Source organism: Rhagoletis zephyria, unplaced genomic scaffold, assembly GCF_001687245.7.
Source record: "Rhagoletis zephyria isolate East Lansing unplaced genomic scaffold, Rhagoletis_zephyria_1.1 Rzeph_scaffold_00371, whole genome shotgun sequence".
Classification (NCBI taxonomy): domain Eukaryota; kingdom Metazoa; phylum Arthropoda; class Insecta; order Diptera; family Tephritidae; genus Rhagoletis; species Rhagoletis zephyria.
In genome coordinates this window covers 123,370-138,834 of record NW_016157455.1, presented here as the reverse complement: position 1 = coordinate 138,834, position 15,465 = coordinate 123,370, and the positions used below count along the sequence as shown (strand labels likewise).

General features: G+C 33.4%; 2 protein-coding genes across 3 annotated transcripts in view; one reads left to right on the top strand and one right to left on the bottom strand.

Annotated features, from left to right (window-relative positions):
* The window catches only part of LOC108359309 (uncharacterized), a 16,705-nt gene extending 14,614 nt beyond the window's left edge, over positions 1 to 2,091 (top strand). Inside the window, exons 3-4 of the mRNA XM_017611122.1 lie at positions 897 to 1,034; positions 1,213 to 2,091. Of these exons, the coding sequence (XP_017466611.1) occupies positions 897 to 1,034; positions 1,213 to 1,493 (419 nt within the window). The 3' untranslated portion in view covers positions 1,494 to 2,091. The remainder of the gene's footprint in view (positions 1 to 896; positions 1,035 to 1,212) is intronic.
* Nasp (Nuclear autoantigenic sperm protein) overlaps positions 1 to 15,465 on the bottom strand; it is a 23,621-nt gene extending 8,156 nt beyond the window's left edge. For both annotated transcript variants that reach the window (XM_017611120.1, XM_017611121.1), the window contains exons 1-2: positions 15,387 to 15,465; positions 15,142 to 15,329 (exon numbers count right to left, since the gene is read on the bottom strand). The gene's annotated coding sequence lies outside the window, so the exon portion shown is untranslated. The remainder of the gene's footprint in view (positions 1 to 15,141; positions 15,330 to 15,386) is intronic.

Sequence of the window (15,465 nt, the reverse complement as noted above, 5' to 3'; positions counted from 1 at the left end):
TTTTTATCTAAATAAATTGTAAATTAAGTATTTTAGATATCTAATTATGTAAATACTTTAAATTTTTGTTCTTGGTTGGCGCTTTAATCGCCTAAACGATTTCTCAGACTTTTGATAAATGTACGTTTTTCTAGTTGATAACTAATACTGTGTTCACTACTTAATTTCTAGCCGACTACACATTATAATTCTCCAGTAGCTTCCACTAAAGAATTCGTCAGGTAGAGAAACGACCCAAATTTATAACCGGCCAAGGAGTGTCACTCCAGAACCATTACCAAAGCACACACTTTGGGGTAATACTAGGCTGTATCAAACTTAGCCTCAAATCTTTCCCAATTTGAGTGTTAATTAAGAGGGTAGTAATAGAGACAGTACAAACCCTTCCAGACTCATAGCAATCAACCAAACGTCCGGTTTAAAAAGAATTCCTGTTCTAACAATGTTCACAACTCAAATCAATCATTCCATAAATTTATAAATAGCATCTGTTCGCTCTCTTATTTTATAAGCTTACATAAGTTTCGTGAATGACTCAAAATATAAAAATTATCAAAAATACATATAACACTGCTATATAGAATGGTAATTTAGATCTATAAGCATATTCACGCACAAAACTAGATACATATTACATGCATTACATTCTAATATCTCTAAAATACATAAACATGTACATCTACTTAAAATATATTTCATCTGATTAAAATACAAAATTTTGCTCGAAAAGTCCACATTTTTGTGTAAACTTGCTTTAATTTCTGAAAACTACATTTAAAACTATTTTACCCTTTTTAAAAATTAAAAAAAGTTTGAATGCATTTGCTAATACATAGTATATTCTATTTTCTACACTGTTATGTCATCTCCAAACATTTTTTTTTTAATTCCTATAGGAATGCAAAATCTGTCAATTTCCTGCTCATTGGTCTGTCTAATTATACTGGGTAGCGCCGCCTTGGTAGGAGCTTTCGGTGTTTGTCAACGACAAATTAGCGCCATACTAATAACAGGCGTCATGTATCTGCTGGCGGGTAAGTTATACAGTAAATTGTTCGCTGCAAAGCGCCTGAGCTTGCGCAATTACCGTCACTCTCAAAGTAAAAAATAATCAGTCTTACTACTTCCTTCCTCGTCTTTGCCACCTTTGTAGCGCACATATTCAGTGAAAAATTTTAATAATTTTTTTTTTTTTGTACTTTTTTATTCCAGCACTGTTTGCGCTCTTCACACTCATGATCATACATTTCAAACGCCAACAAGGACGTCCCATGCTAGACAGCGACTATGATGGCACCGTCGATGGTATTGTGGCGCGTCCGGGCGGTGTAGCCATAATGGCCAAACCACTATTGGGCGCACGCATATTTCTGACATCATGGAGTTTGGATTTGGGCTGGGGCGGTGTGGTGCTATGCGGCATAACATCGGTGCTTTGGATTTTATTATCGAAAATTATGCGTTACAATCCATTTTCAGCACTAATGATTTAGTTGCCGGTTGAAGTCTACACCTAAGTCAGTGGACTAGGTGAGGAAGATGATGATGCAGAGGTGGTAATAAATTGGTGCGCATTTCCTAAGGCAACGCATACAACAACACATTCAGTGTGTATGTGTTTGTAAATGTCAAACGTTCTATGTACCTTAAGACGCCCTTTCAAGGCGGCGCGGAGAATGGCGTAATTATCAAGCAAATAATACAGTTGTAGGCATTATAAATTCCAATATGTACATGTACATACATATATGTAAATATGTATTGTACGTATATAAGCTGATTATGCATAGCAACTTATCAAAGTATGCATTATTTTTAGCAGCTAAAAAAAAAGAGTATGTACTGTAAATAGCTTATGAAACGAAATGCAAAAGTTTACACCTTTAAGAATATACTATGGGACTGTTCAGGATGTTGTGGAAATGGTCTTGGATTTGCAGTTGGAATTGCATTTGCATTTGAAAATTTTATGCAACGAATATGCAAATGCAAGAGCGCAAGCAGAGAAGATCCTAAACAGCCCTTATGTAATTTATTGCTAATGCAAATTTACAAGCAAAAATACTTTTAGTTGGTTAGTAAATTTAAATGAAATCATACAATTGATAGTATAAAAATTAGTACCTAACCTAACACTACCAATGTTTTTTTTTTTGTTTAGATTTTTTACTTGGTAGTTAATAAAACATTAATTTCTTTGATATTAAAAATTACACGTCATTAATATATCCTTGCCTTGCCATTATAAACGGAAAATTTGTCAACAATAAGTGGACTTCGCAGTTATTATTTTGTAAAGCATTTTTCAAAAACATATGCATAAATACATTTGTACATTCACATGTAGTATGTATGATGCATTTATACACTGTGCGTCATTTGATTAGCACAACCCCAAACATTTCTTTCAATATTAGAAAACCTGATTACAAAGGTGAAAAAACTCATTGAAAACGCTTTGGCTATACATATTTCGTCACTTTATTCGATGTCTAATATTTTTTATAAATGTCTAACACGCACCATATAAATCCACCTTTCAAACTTTGTACAAAAATTTAACAAATTTTACCAAAATACTCCAAAAATTTCAAAATTTTTATTCAGATTTTTTTTTTTTTTTTTAATATTGGTTATGCAGTTTTATAGCCCATTAAAATTTAAATGGTAAAAGTGCAAATTTCGAGACGTTAGAAAATCGCGTTGAGTTTTAATAATTTTTTTGGCTGACGGTGTTGTGCATTTTCTTCCATATAAGTATGCTCGACAATGTTCAAAATTTATTTTTATATGGAAGAAAATGCCTAGCGGCGTCAGCAAATAACTTTTTTTTTTAAATCAACGCGATCGTTTTCCGTATTGAAATTCGCACTAATAAAATTTAATGAGCAATAAATTTGCATAACCAACATTTTTCAAAAAAAAATCTGAGAAAAAATTAAGAAATTTTTGGGGGATTTTGGTAAAATTTGTTAAATTTTTGTGCAAAGTTTCAAAGTGTGATTTATATGGTGTGTGTTATATAATGCGCTAGAAATTTATAAAAAATATTAGACATCGAATGCACAAAAGATATTTAGCCAAAACTGGTCAAAATTAAATGTTTCTATTATTGCTTCCACCACTGTATGTTACCGCATAACTTTGGATCAAGTTAATCGATTTCTATAATTCTTTTTTTTGGGGAAGGTGGTTTCGTACTAATTTGGTTTAGATCCGATCATTGGATCATGCAGAAATTAACGGTACTCCTCTTAAATTTTTATAACAGAATTGAAGTCGGTTTGTTGTTTGCTCAAAAATTAATTGTTTATAATTACATATCGTTACCTTAATATAGAAAATCCGTGACATTTTTGCCTGTATACGGGGTTCTTTAGCTCCAAATTCCTTTTAAAAACTAAATTTTATTGAAGATTGCAAATAATTTGATGCTATAGTTATATTTGATTTCTAATAGGAGCTTGAGAGCAATTTACCAATTTTCGTATAAAACTGAATTTTAGAGCCTTTCTAGTATATTATGGTAACGATATGTACATTTATCGATAACGAGAATTTTCACCCCTTTGCAAATCATTGATTTTTTTAATACACGCATTTCTGGGAGCTCCGTGGTTAAAGCTTCACACTGTCAATCGCTACGACCCAGGTTCGATTCGTGGTCCGACTTCAGTAGGCAATGGCAAAACTTCTCATTTAAAAATTTCCCGTTTGGAGGCGGCACAACAGATCGGAGCACTAACAACTGTTTAAGCGAAATTTTTTTCTTCCAAACCCTTCATCGCAATTTCGTTCTATTGAAAACAAAAAACAAAAATAGACCAAAGTTCTGTGTCCGAATAAGTGCAACCCAATGATGAACAGTGTATATATATTTTCGAAGTCCACTTTTATATAAACTTACTAAGAGCTTTACTATAATTTTTTGTGATAAAATCCCAATGTAAATTAAATTTACGCCTCGTATGACTTTATATCTCAAGCAAAGCCCGCAACATTTACTTTATACAAATTTATAAGCTGAGGATGCTAACTAAACCATTTTGTATGCAAAACATATGTATGTATGTAGATTTCTTTTTGATAACCAAAAACCATATATTACATGTAAAGAGTATGCTTGTAGCTAGCCTTACAATGTTAGTCAATTCATGCTTGCATAGATAAAATTAAATTAAATATAAAAAAAAGATAAAGTATGTATGTATGTAGTTAAAAGTAAAACCAAATACAAAAAATAAAATTAAAAACAAAGTACAGCTAAAATCTGACTTTAAGACACAATTACCCGCCTATTGATGAGGAATTCAAGAAAAAATCTGAACACCATTTGCGGCATAAGTATTAAAAAAAAATATTAAGATATGTACTAAGTACTGTCGGCACATAAAAATTAACTTATGATATTGAAAATAAAATATTTTGAAAAAAAAACCTACATATGTATGTATGCACTACTGTACTATATTTAATATTATTTTGATGCTGATTGAACGTTACCAACATGACATTTTCAATTAAGTGCAATAAACAGAATCATAAATTTTCTTAAATTTAGCTCAAATTCTTTTCATGCTTTAAAACCCTATAAATAATGCATTTGGCACAAATTAAATAAGAGTATCTGCACCCGATGAACACTTTCGCACTGTGAACCCACCCAACACATTAAAGAAAATCTCATTCTAAAATATGCACCCGACAGGATTGTTAAATAAATGTTCAGTAAACTGTCGCCGCTGGAAAAAAAAAACTTAGCACTACATCCCCCTGGGCGTGGTTATTGCCCGATTTTGTCTATTTTCAATACCATCCGTCCTTGTCTCCAGGACCAATTTATACTCGATTATCGTGTGCACACAATCGTAGAGCGTTCATTCGGAGCGTTTTGGTATAAAATATAGCATATGTATGTATGTATCTATCTTGACTCCTTTGGACTGATACAAAGTGATGAAGCCATTTTAGGTAGCGGTGGTCATCCTTAGTTGGGAATACACTAAAACGTGAGAATTTAATTTGGGATATCACCTAACTTGAGGTAAATTATTTGGTATACTGATTTTTAACACCGTTTGGTGTTTTCCGTTATTTGACGACAATTTCCAGGGAATACAACATAGTGAAAACAAGCCTTTGTCTTCTCAAAAGCTGGGCAGCCTAGTAGTATTGAGGTAGTACCACCTCATCATCCTCCACTCAACTGCGGCAGGAGGGACACATTTGGTTTTCAGCCTCATCGCGTGACCTGTCAGAACCCCGCCAAAAACGAGAGATGTTGCTTTGCAAGCACGAGAAACCTCGATCCACACGCTTTCCGGAGGATCTTGCAAACTTCGCAAAGGTTGTTAGTAACGCTCCCATTCCTAAAATTTTCTTTTCAAAGACTTAGTTGCGCAAACGATAACCAACTTCATTCTCTTTCGTCTATGTTACCGCATATCTTTGGACAACGTTAACCGATTTGTATAAATTATTTTTTTTTTTAAAGTGGTCCCATACTAATTTGGTTTAGATCCGATCATTGGATCTTGAAGAAATTAACGATAATCTTAAATTTTTATGTGGGAATTGAAGTCGGTTTTGTTTTCTGCTTAAAAACTACTTGTAAGCTTTTTTCGATGCTTCTTGTGTTGTGGAGACAGAATGCCCAAAACGCGATATTTCAAATATGAATTTGTTTACTAGTCGCAAAAGCATTGATTTAAAGAAATCACAAGAACACTTCTGCGTTGTATTAAAATGGTGATGAGCGACTTTTATAAAGTTTATTTGCATGCACTTCAAATATACCTACAATTCGATATATTTAGGGAAACGTTATCGGAAGAAATCCATATTTTTAGTATAAGAGAACATTGTATATAATTACATAACTTTACAACATTTAATTAAACAGAAATGTTTTTTTTAAATTTCAATCAATTGCAAAGATTCAACTTGTATATACTTGCGCTTTGCAAGTTATTTACAGACAAATTATGTAAATTGTATAAAATATCAAAAACTCTAAATTTAAAAATACACATGCATACATACACATACACATAAAATGTATTAGAAGCAAAATGTATTTTTATGTAAACGCTTTGCCTTAAAATTTAAAATTACCTAAATACAAGAATTAATAAAATGAAATTTATTTGAAATGCAAGTGCACAGTAGTTTGGCTAAGAGGATCCCAAAGTAAGTATGTCTCTCGAAATGTCGTGCTAATGTTAGAAATTTAATTCAACGAGTTCTATATAATATCGGTTTTCTAATACAATACATTTTAAAAGCCACGGGGTAAACTCTCGTATCGGGCATACAAAATCGGCAAACAAGAACGGCGAAAAGATTTTGGTATGCAGTTTTGTAGCCTATTAAATTTTTGTGTAATGAAGTGCAATTTTCAAGTTCGTAAGAAATCCCGTTGATTTTTGAAAACTTTTTTGTTTGAAGGTGTTTCGCATTTTTCCATTCCAAAGTATGTTCGACAATTTTCTTTTATATGGAAGACACTGCCAACAAAAAAAAAAAAAATGCCCATAAATGAACGGGATTTTTAGCAGCTTGAAACTTGCACTTCTTTATACTCAAAATGTATTTAACACACCTTGATTATACAACAATTTAATGGACTAAAAAACAGCAAAGCAAAATTTTTTCTAAACCTGATTAAAAAGTTTGGAGCTTTGCAGAATTTTTTAATTTTTATACAGTGTTTGAAGTATGAAATTATATTGTGTTGGTTGTATATCCAGCTAGACTATTATAAAAAATATATACATATATATATTAAATAAGCAAAAGACAAATAGTCAAAACTGGTCAAAATATCGCACTCCTATTATTTTGTGGACAACTGTACGTAAGTAACCAGTAGATAATTACTAAATCTAAAAGCCCTACCCAAAGGCCTTCCCGCATTCCTTTCTCATTGCTTTTTAGTATAAAGTGGATAAAGTATAAATAGAAGGGCTTTTGTACAACATATTTCGGCGCGATTACGATAACCGGGGCGACAAATTTTGAACAAGGACGTCGATAGAGGTTTTTGAAGCAAGTATAACGGTATATATATATATATATTTTTTTTTTTTTATGGGAAACGAAAACTACAGGAGTTACCTAAGGTCAAAAGTCAAATTCATAATTTTTTTAAATCCAAATATGTATCTCGAAAACGAAAGCACGGATTTCAGAATTTTTTGTCATTCAATAGGAAATATGAATGGCTTTTATACGATATAAATCTTATAAATTTTTAGCAATAATTCAATTTAACGAAAAAAAGTAACAAAACATTTTAAACAAACACATCATTTTTTTTAAATTGTCTTATTAAATATATATAAAAACTTTATAATTCAATAGTATATAAAACAAGCTTTCATTTCGTATACAACATTATGCCTTCCGTCCGTGCTATACAGTGTTAAAAAAATAACCTGGTCGGACCAACACCGGCTACGTTAACCACAGTACTTCTTCCTGCGTAGGCGGCGTTCGGCCGCCCTTATGAACTAGAACCCTTACTACGAAGAATTCTCCTTTCTGTGTAACAAGAGAAAGGGAAACCTTATTTGAATGAACTACAATAGGTGTAAGGTTGTCAGTTGCTTGTAAATGCATTTAAATTTTTTATTCTTATTCTAAATTCTTAAATCTCAAAAGCAGATCATAATAAAATATTTGTACCAAATTAAAGGTAATAACTTGTACTTTCTAAGTAATGTACATTTCTTTAGCATTAATCACGTAATTTTTTCAAAAAGGGTGTTTTTATGAAAAATTACATTTTTTTCTCTTTTTAATATTTTGGGCTTTAAAATATGAAAAATAATATAAATTAGGTACATGAACTGAATTTATCTTTATTTGGACACATTACTTTTTCGGTTGTTCAAAAGTATTAATATTTAAAAAAAAAAAAGTAAAAAAATTACTTTCAATACTAAATATTTTTAAAACTAGAAGGCCCCGGAACCTGAAGGTGGGAATATTTGAGAAGCGGAGGAGCACAGTTTTCCTATGGCATAGTCAAAATATGTCGCCCCGGTTATCGTAATGTGCCCCATATTTTAGAAGCCTTTTTGCAGGAATGGAATTTTTTTTTTGAATTTTTTATTGTTGTTTTTCCGCAACATTTTTCATTAGAAACGACGACAAGCTCAATAAAATTGTTGAATAAAACAGTCTTAATAGTATTGTTCCTGGTAACAGAGAAGGTAGTGATGAAGACGACAGTCGGGTCTACGTAACCCGAACGACCCAGATTTATATCTGGCCAAGGACTGTCACTCCAGCAACACTCCCCAAAGACTTTGGGGAATTTGTGTGCTGCTACAACAACAACATGAATAAGATATTTTGGCGGAGGGTAGGAATATAATCCGTGAACTGATTTATGGGAAAACCCACACATTTTACTTCTAACTGTATACTTTGCGCACTTAGTACCTTTCTACTACCGTTTTCGCAAAAGGCGATCACATTCTTCCCCTTTCTCCTACTTCCAAAATACAAATCTAGATAAAGGAGTGTAAAATTTTAACTGTCACAAATTACATAACCTTGTGTTATTGAATCATGTCCATGATGCAATAATACAATGTGGTATCAGTTGTGACAGCTCGATTTGACACTGCCTTAGCTCAGTAGAATAAGAAGAAAAACGAGAAGAAATTAATCCNTTTCTCCTACTTCCAAAATACAAATCTAGATAAAGGAGTGTAAAATTTTAACTGTCACAAATTACATAACCTTGTGTTATTGAATCATGTCCATGATGCAATAATACAATGTGGTATCAGTTGTGACAGCTCGATTTGACACTGCCTTAGCTCAGTAGAATAAGAAGAAAAACGAGAAGAAATTAATCCCCGTTTGGGGGAAAAATATAAAATTTCATATTTTCTTCTAAACAAAATTAGCTTTTTTATAGTATATTCGCAATGAAATGAAAAAAATAAGACATAATACATTCTTGAGAAAACAGAATGTGTATACTGAGAAAAAAAAAAATCAACTATATTATTAGGCAAAGAAATATTAAAGAAGTAACACTGTTTCAGCTAAGGCAGTCAATATGGCGGAATTAGAGCGAGAAGTTGCCAACTGATAACACCTTGTATTATTGCATCATGAATCATGTCCACTATCCATGATTCAATAATACAAGGTTAGATAATAATTGACAGCCGCGGTTTGACAATCCCTTACAAAAGGTTGCATTTACGAAGGACGGAGAAAGGGGAATAACGAAATCTCTTGGTGCGAAAATGGCAGTAGAAAAGTATGCAAAGTAGGCAATTAGTAGTGAAATTCCTTTTGTAAATTCAAATGTATTTGCAGGAAATCTGGCATTTTAAACGAAATGTTGAACGTAATACTGATATATCAACGTGAATTGCGTAATCTATGTGCTATTTAGCTGTATAAAAACGGCAAAATGACTCAAAATCAAAATAAAGACTACTATGAGATTGATGTTAACATCCAATTTAAAAACAGTTTATGTTTTCATCAGTTAAATATGCTTCATATGCATATCCAAATAAACATATTGCACAAAAACGNTTACATAACCTTGTGTTATTGAATCATGTCCATGATGCAATAATACAATGTGGTATCAGTTGTGACAGCTCGATTTGACACTGCCTTAGCTCAGTAGAATAAGAAGAAAAACGAGAAGAAATTAATCCCCGTTTGGGGGAAAAATATAAAATTTCATATTTTCTTCTAAACAAAATTAGCTTTTTTATAGTATATTCGCAATGAAATGAAAAAAATAAGACATAATACATTCTTGAGAAAACAGAATGTGTATACTGAGAAAAAAAAAAATCAACTATATTATTAGGCAAAGAAATATTAAAGAAGTAACACTGTTTCAGCTAAGGCAGTCAATATGGCGGAATTAGAGCGAGAAGTTGCCAACTGATAACACCTTGTATTATTGCATCATGAATCATGTCCACTATCCATGATTCAATAATACAAGGTTAGATAATAATTGACAGCCGCGGTTTGACAATCCCTTACAAAAGGTTGCATTTACGAAGGACGGAGAAAGGGGAATAACGAAATCTCTTGGTGCGAAAATGGTAGTAGAAAAGTACGCAAAGTAGGCAATTAGTAGTGAAATTCCTTTTGTAAATTCTAATTTATTTGCAGGAAATCTGGCATTTTAAACGAAATGTTGAACGTAATACTGATATATCAACGTGAATTGCGTAATCTATGTGCTATTTAGCTGTATAAAAACGGCAAAATGACTCAAAATCAAAATAAAGACTACTATGAGATTGATGTTAACATCCAATTTAAAAACAGTTTATGTTTTCATCAGTTAAATATGCTTCATATGCATATCCAAATAAACATATTGCACAAAAACGTATACTTTTATTTCACACCAAAGCTACACTGATTCCATGTAAATTTGCAAAGAAGCAACACGGTGCCACTGCTAAGGGAGCGGTGCGAGAGAGACAACTGTCAGTTTCTTTTACAAATTATCCAGTAACTTGCCAGTAATTCTCCAGTAACTTAATTTCTGAGAATTCGCTCTCATAGCATAAAAGTACAGGAACGCAAAACCAGTAATAATTTGCAAGTTTTACGAACAGCTGATTAATTTGTTGTTTATTCGCAGCTAGTTCCTATTAAAACAATATATATTATATTTAAACAGGCTCATTTTGTCAATTTCAAACTATGAAAACCTCAAAACATTTCTTTTATTAGTTTTAATTCCACCCAGCAACATGCGATCAGCTGTTTTTCTCACATGAAAGTTCTTACTAGCGAAAATATATCCAGTAAAAACTAGCAACTTCTCCTCAGAAAGAAATGTCAATTTGCGCTCTCAATTTTCCCTTTCTTACAAGTGTTTTGGGTACAAGAACACCAAAACGTGATAGTTAGTACAAACTGGTACAAACTATCGCGTACAAGAACGCTACTATTATTGAATCATGTCCACTATACATCCCCACAAGAATTGTGTGATGGAAACTAACCCATTCTCATTTATCTTACTAACACATTTGCAAATTTTGCGTTGGTTAAAAAGAGACCATTAAATAAGGCCGTAAGTTGTACACAAATGTTTACATCAGATTTTTCAAACTGCCCTTTAGAATTTGATAGAAACTTGTAGGTAGCCAGTGACAGAAATCTCTATCAGTCTTGCAACTCAAATGATTTGTCAAATGATAGTCACTGTTCTTGCAGGGATCTCTCTCATCACCAGTGTTGCCGTTTTAGTCTTTTGGTGGCTAGATTTACTTACCACTTACTTTTTTTGGCCACATAAATTTAAAATTGCCCCTAGCCCTTTTTCTAGCCCTTTGGAGAATTCATACTTGGCATGAAAAAGTTGTATATGCATACTTTGTCCTATTTTTTTCATTTATGTAAGAGATGAATTTTTAAACTATGAAAGACTGATATTTATATACTGTATATATTTATATATTGTATGTTCCTTACCTTTTTATACATACGTACTGTAAAAGTGTTAAGGCTGTTAACTTATCTATTAACGATTTAACTATATTTTAAAATAGATAAGGTTACGGCCCATAGGGCCGGTTACTCCATGTCTGGTCAACACTAATCTGCGGTTAAACATCGTGATCGACGTCTTCGACCCCATGCATACAACAGAGAGTCGTTAACGTCGATAATTATGTTTAACCGGAGATTAGTGTTAACCAGACATTGAATAACCGGCCCTTAATANGGCTGTTAACTTATCTATTAACGATTTAACTATATTTTAAAATAGATAAGGTTACGGCCCATAGGGCCGGTTACTCCATGTCTGGTCAACACTAATCTGCGGTTAAACATCGTGATCGACGTCTTCGACCCCATGCATACAACAGAGAGTCGTTAACGTCGATAATTATGTTTAACCGGAGATTAGTGTTAACCAGACATTGAATAACCGGCCCTTAATATGCTTAATTTGTTAAATGGCCCAGCAAGTCGATTGACCGTGTATGTTCTCATGGTGTGATTGTACCAGCTGCTGGTGCGACTTCAAAAACTATTTGAAAATTTTATGATTGTACCAGCATGCTGGTGTCGTGAGTGGTCAAATTAGCTCAATTTTCTAAGTAAAAAGTATTTTGGCGGAAATTTCTTGCACTATATGAGTCAAAGCCGTGTTTATGGAAGATTAAGTTCACAATATTGCAGTAGTGAAAAAAATGTTTAACAAAATGGTAGAAAAATTATGAAATTTCGGCTCTAATCATTTCGATTTTTCCTCGACTTCATTTGTAAAGAAAAAAATATTGTACCAGCATGCTGGTAAGTTATATGCTGCGAGCCTGATGGTACAATCACTTGATCGAGCCAGCAAGCTGGTGTCGTATATTTCCCCTTTTATAGAAAAAGGTTTTTGGTAGGATAATATATTAGCGTTTTTTCCAGAGTTCATTGTTTTTCCATATCATTACTTATTGAAAATGTTTGCGAGTATACTTATATATGTATATGTAAGTAAAAAACTTAGCTACCATTTTTAGCCACAACGACCTTTTTTAGCTCTTTTTTAGCCCTTTTTTTAAAGGAATTTGGCTACCACTAAAAATGATTCGCGGCAACACTGCTCATCATTTTGCCGTAAAATTAAGAACCTACCAAGAGCTTGTGCTTGAACTGAGTAAAATGGGTTAGCAAAAATCGGGTTACTTGAGATTTTTATTTTTTTTTCTCGTTTTTTTTTAGTATGAAACTAACAAGTATTTTACCATTTTACAATCCTGGTTAAATGCGCGAACTTTTAATGGCACTTGCCAAGGCACTTTAGTACATTTTTTTTAAAGGAGGGCCTTTCAAGGCGACAAATTATAAAAAATTTTAATTCATAGTTTAACAAATAGTCTTAGTTCTAGAAAACTTGGGGCATTTGTGTCATAATTTTTGATTTAGGTTCTAGAAATGTTATTTTGGGTTAAGGTTCCAAAGTTTAAATGAACAAAAATAATAAAAAATTAAACACAATAACCGAAAAATGGTTAGTTTGACCAAATTTTTAGGTTTTTGTTAAATGCTCATAATTTTCAAACTGCATGGGATAGATTTTTTTCTGATTTTTCTCATGATGGTTAAAATCAATCCTGTCACCCCGTTTCGGCTTGACGTTGAGTTCTGGGACACCCTGTATGTATGTTCATATGTATCTATGGTTTTATATTTTAGTCGACAGCATCCATACATGTCTATCAAAAGTTTACTAGGATGTTGTTGTTGTTGTTGTAGCGGCTACAACAACCCCGCCCAGATCGGTTGGTATCTCAGTCGTTGTCGTCAAGTTCCACTAACGGCAACCCTAGGAAGCGTGCAGCTTCTGTGGGATCTGTCCACAGGGACAGGGTCGTTAGGGTTGTCGGGTTTTCCGGGCATGCGAAGAGATGGTTCGAGTCATGTGGGGTCTCTCCGCATGCCGGACATTCGTTCGGCACATCCTCATTCAGCCTACTCAAGTAGGAGTTTAACCTGCTGCAGTAGCCGGAGCGAAGTTGAGCAAGTGTAGTGCGTGTCTCCCGAGGCAGATGAAGCTCTGTCTCGTCAATGTCCGGGGGTGGTATGCCTAGAACGGCATTCACAGGTCTAGAGTCTACATAACTCGAGACTGCGTCCCTGTGAATGCCGTTCAGGGCCTGTCTGTACGCTGTCGGGTCCAGAGTTTACTAGGATCACGAGAATCGCTGTTACAATTTGTAAAGCAATTAGGGAGTTCACAAGGTGTTGTATACTGCTTTACTATACTTTAAACGGCTAAAACTCTATTTAAGGAATTCGCAAGATAACATAAAAGTTTTATTATGAAATTTCACACAATTAAAAAATAGTTGGTGGTGATTTCAAGTCCTCTAAACATTTATTTAGCCGTTAAAAACTTTACAACATACAACAATACGACATGTACGACACCTTGTGAACCACCCAAATATCTTTCAAATGCTTAGCAAATATGAGAGTATACATTTATTTTAAAACATTTACGTTTTAATGGGATAAATGCTCAAGTCGTTTGACAATTAAACACAAAGTTCGTTCACTTTTCGTAAATGGGAATGAACTTTACAATGCGTTGGATTGCATATCTATACTTGTAAATACTTACATACATACATATGTATTAAAAAATAAATAAAATAAAAATAAATCAGCAATAACGTAAGTACCAGTAATTGAATAAGCGACAAAACAGATGCTGACAACAAGTAGAATAAAAGTCAATGGAATATTGAATGTATGTACGAATATTTTGTAAGAAAACGTGTTTCCGAGCGGCCTGTACAAGGTCATTATACCACTAACGTATATACGCAGGTAGGTATACAAAAAAATATTTGGCGGCTACATTTCGGTTAAGTGTTTGTACGAGGTACTTACAGTATATCCGAAAAGCTTTTCCATGGCAGAAGACCACTCGGACGTTAACATTGCCTGTCGAGGGAACGTTATTAGAAAAATACTGCTTAGGATTTGTTCATGTTTGCATTTAATATTTGCTCACGAACATACATATACGTACATATATATATACGGGTTTAGCAATATCGTGGGTTTTCCTAACCCAATTTTCCGCGCATATTCCAAAATTTGTTGCCTCAACGTACATACTGGTATAATGAAGGGATGTAGATAAATATATACTTATACATATATGTACATATGTATAGTATATGAAAAAATAGGCGCGCAATGAAGTGCAGCTGCGGAGAATGGTTACCTACTGAACCCGCGGCGCTGGTGTACAGAGGCGTCAATGCACAACATGCGAACACACACACACAAAGTTCCATCGTACATAAAGACAAAGTAGAGGAAAATCACAAAATTGCATATTACTGTACTATGTAAAAAAGGTTCGTTCACCTCCTTCGCTAACCCTCTTGATTAACTTGGAGGAGCCGGGCGGACCGACCATATCTCTGCTAGCTTCAAACTTAAGACGGTAAACCCTCACTTTTATGCATGCATATATCGCTAGGTATATTTGCAAAATTATGATGTCAATTTTTAGAGCTTAATCATCATGAGGGGAATAAAATCCATTGTTTGCCACTACTCAGCTATCCGAACACCAAAAATTTTCCCCAATGAAAAACGTGATATACTCACCTCTAATTTCTCCAATATTTTAGTGTTTTGTATTAAACGATGTTAGGTGATCTCTATATGCACTATCCAAATAGATTTGTATAAAAATTAAATACACAACTGCAACAGACGACTTCACTTTTCCTTTTGCGTGTATAGTGAAATATCAATGCGTTTTCCTTGCTGCTGGTAAAAATGCCGCTCAATTTCTATTGTGAAAATAAAGTTTATATGGTTGTTTCGTTCTGTAAACTTGTTTAGCATACCAACATCAGCTGCACCAAAAAGAGACGAATAGCATGAATTGAAAGATAAATTTGCGCGCAACCGGCTGTCAAAAAAATG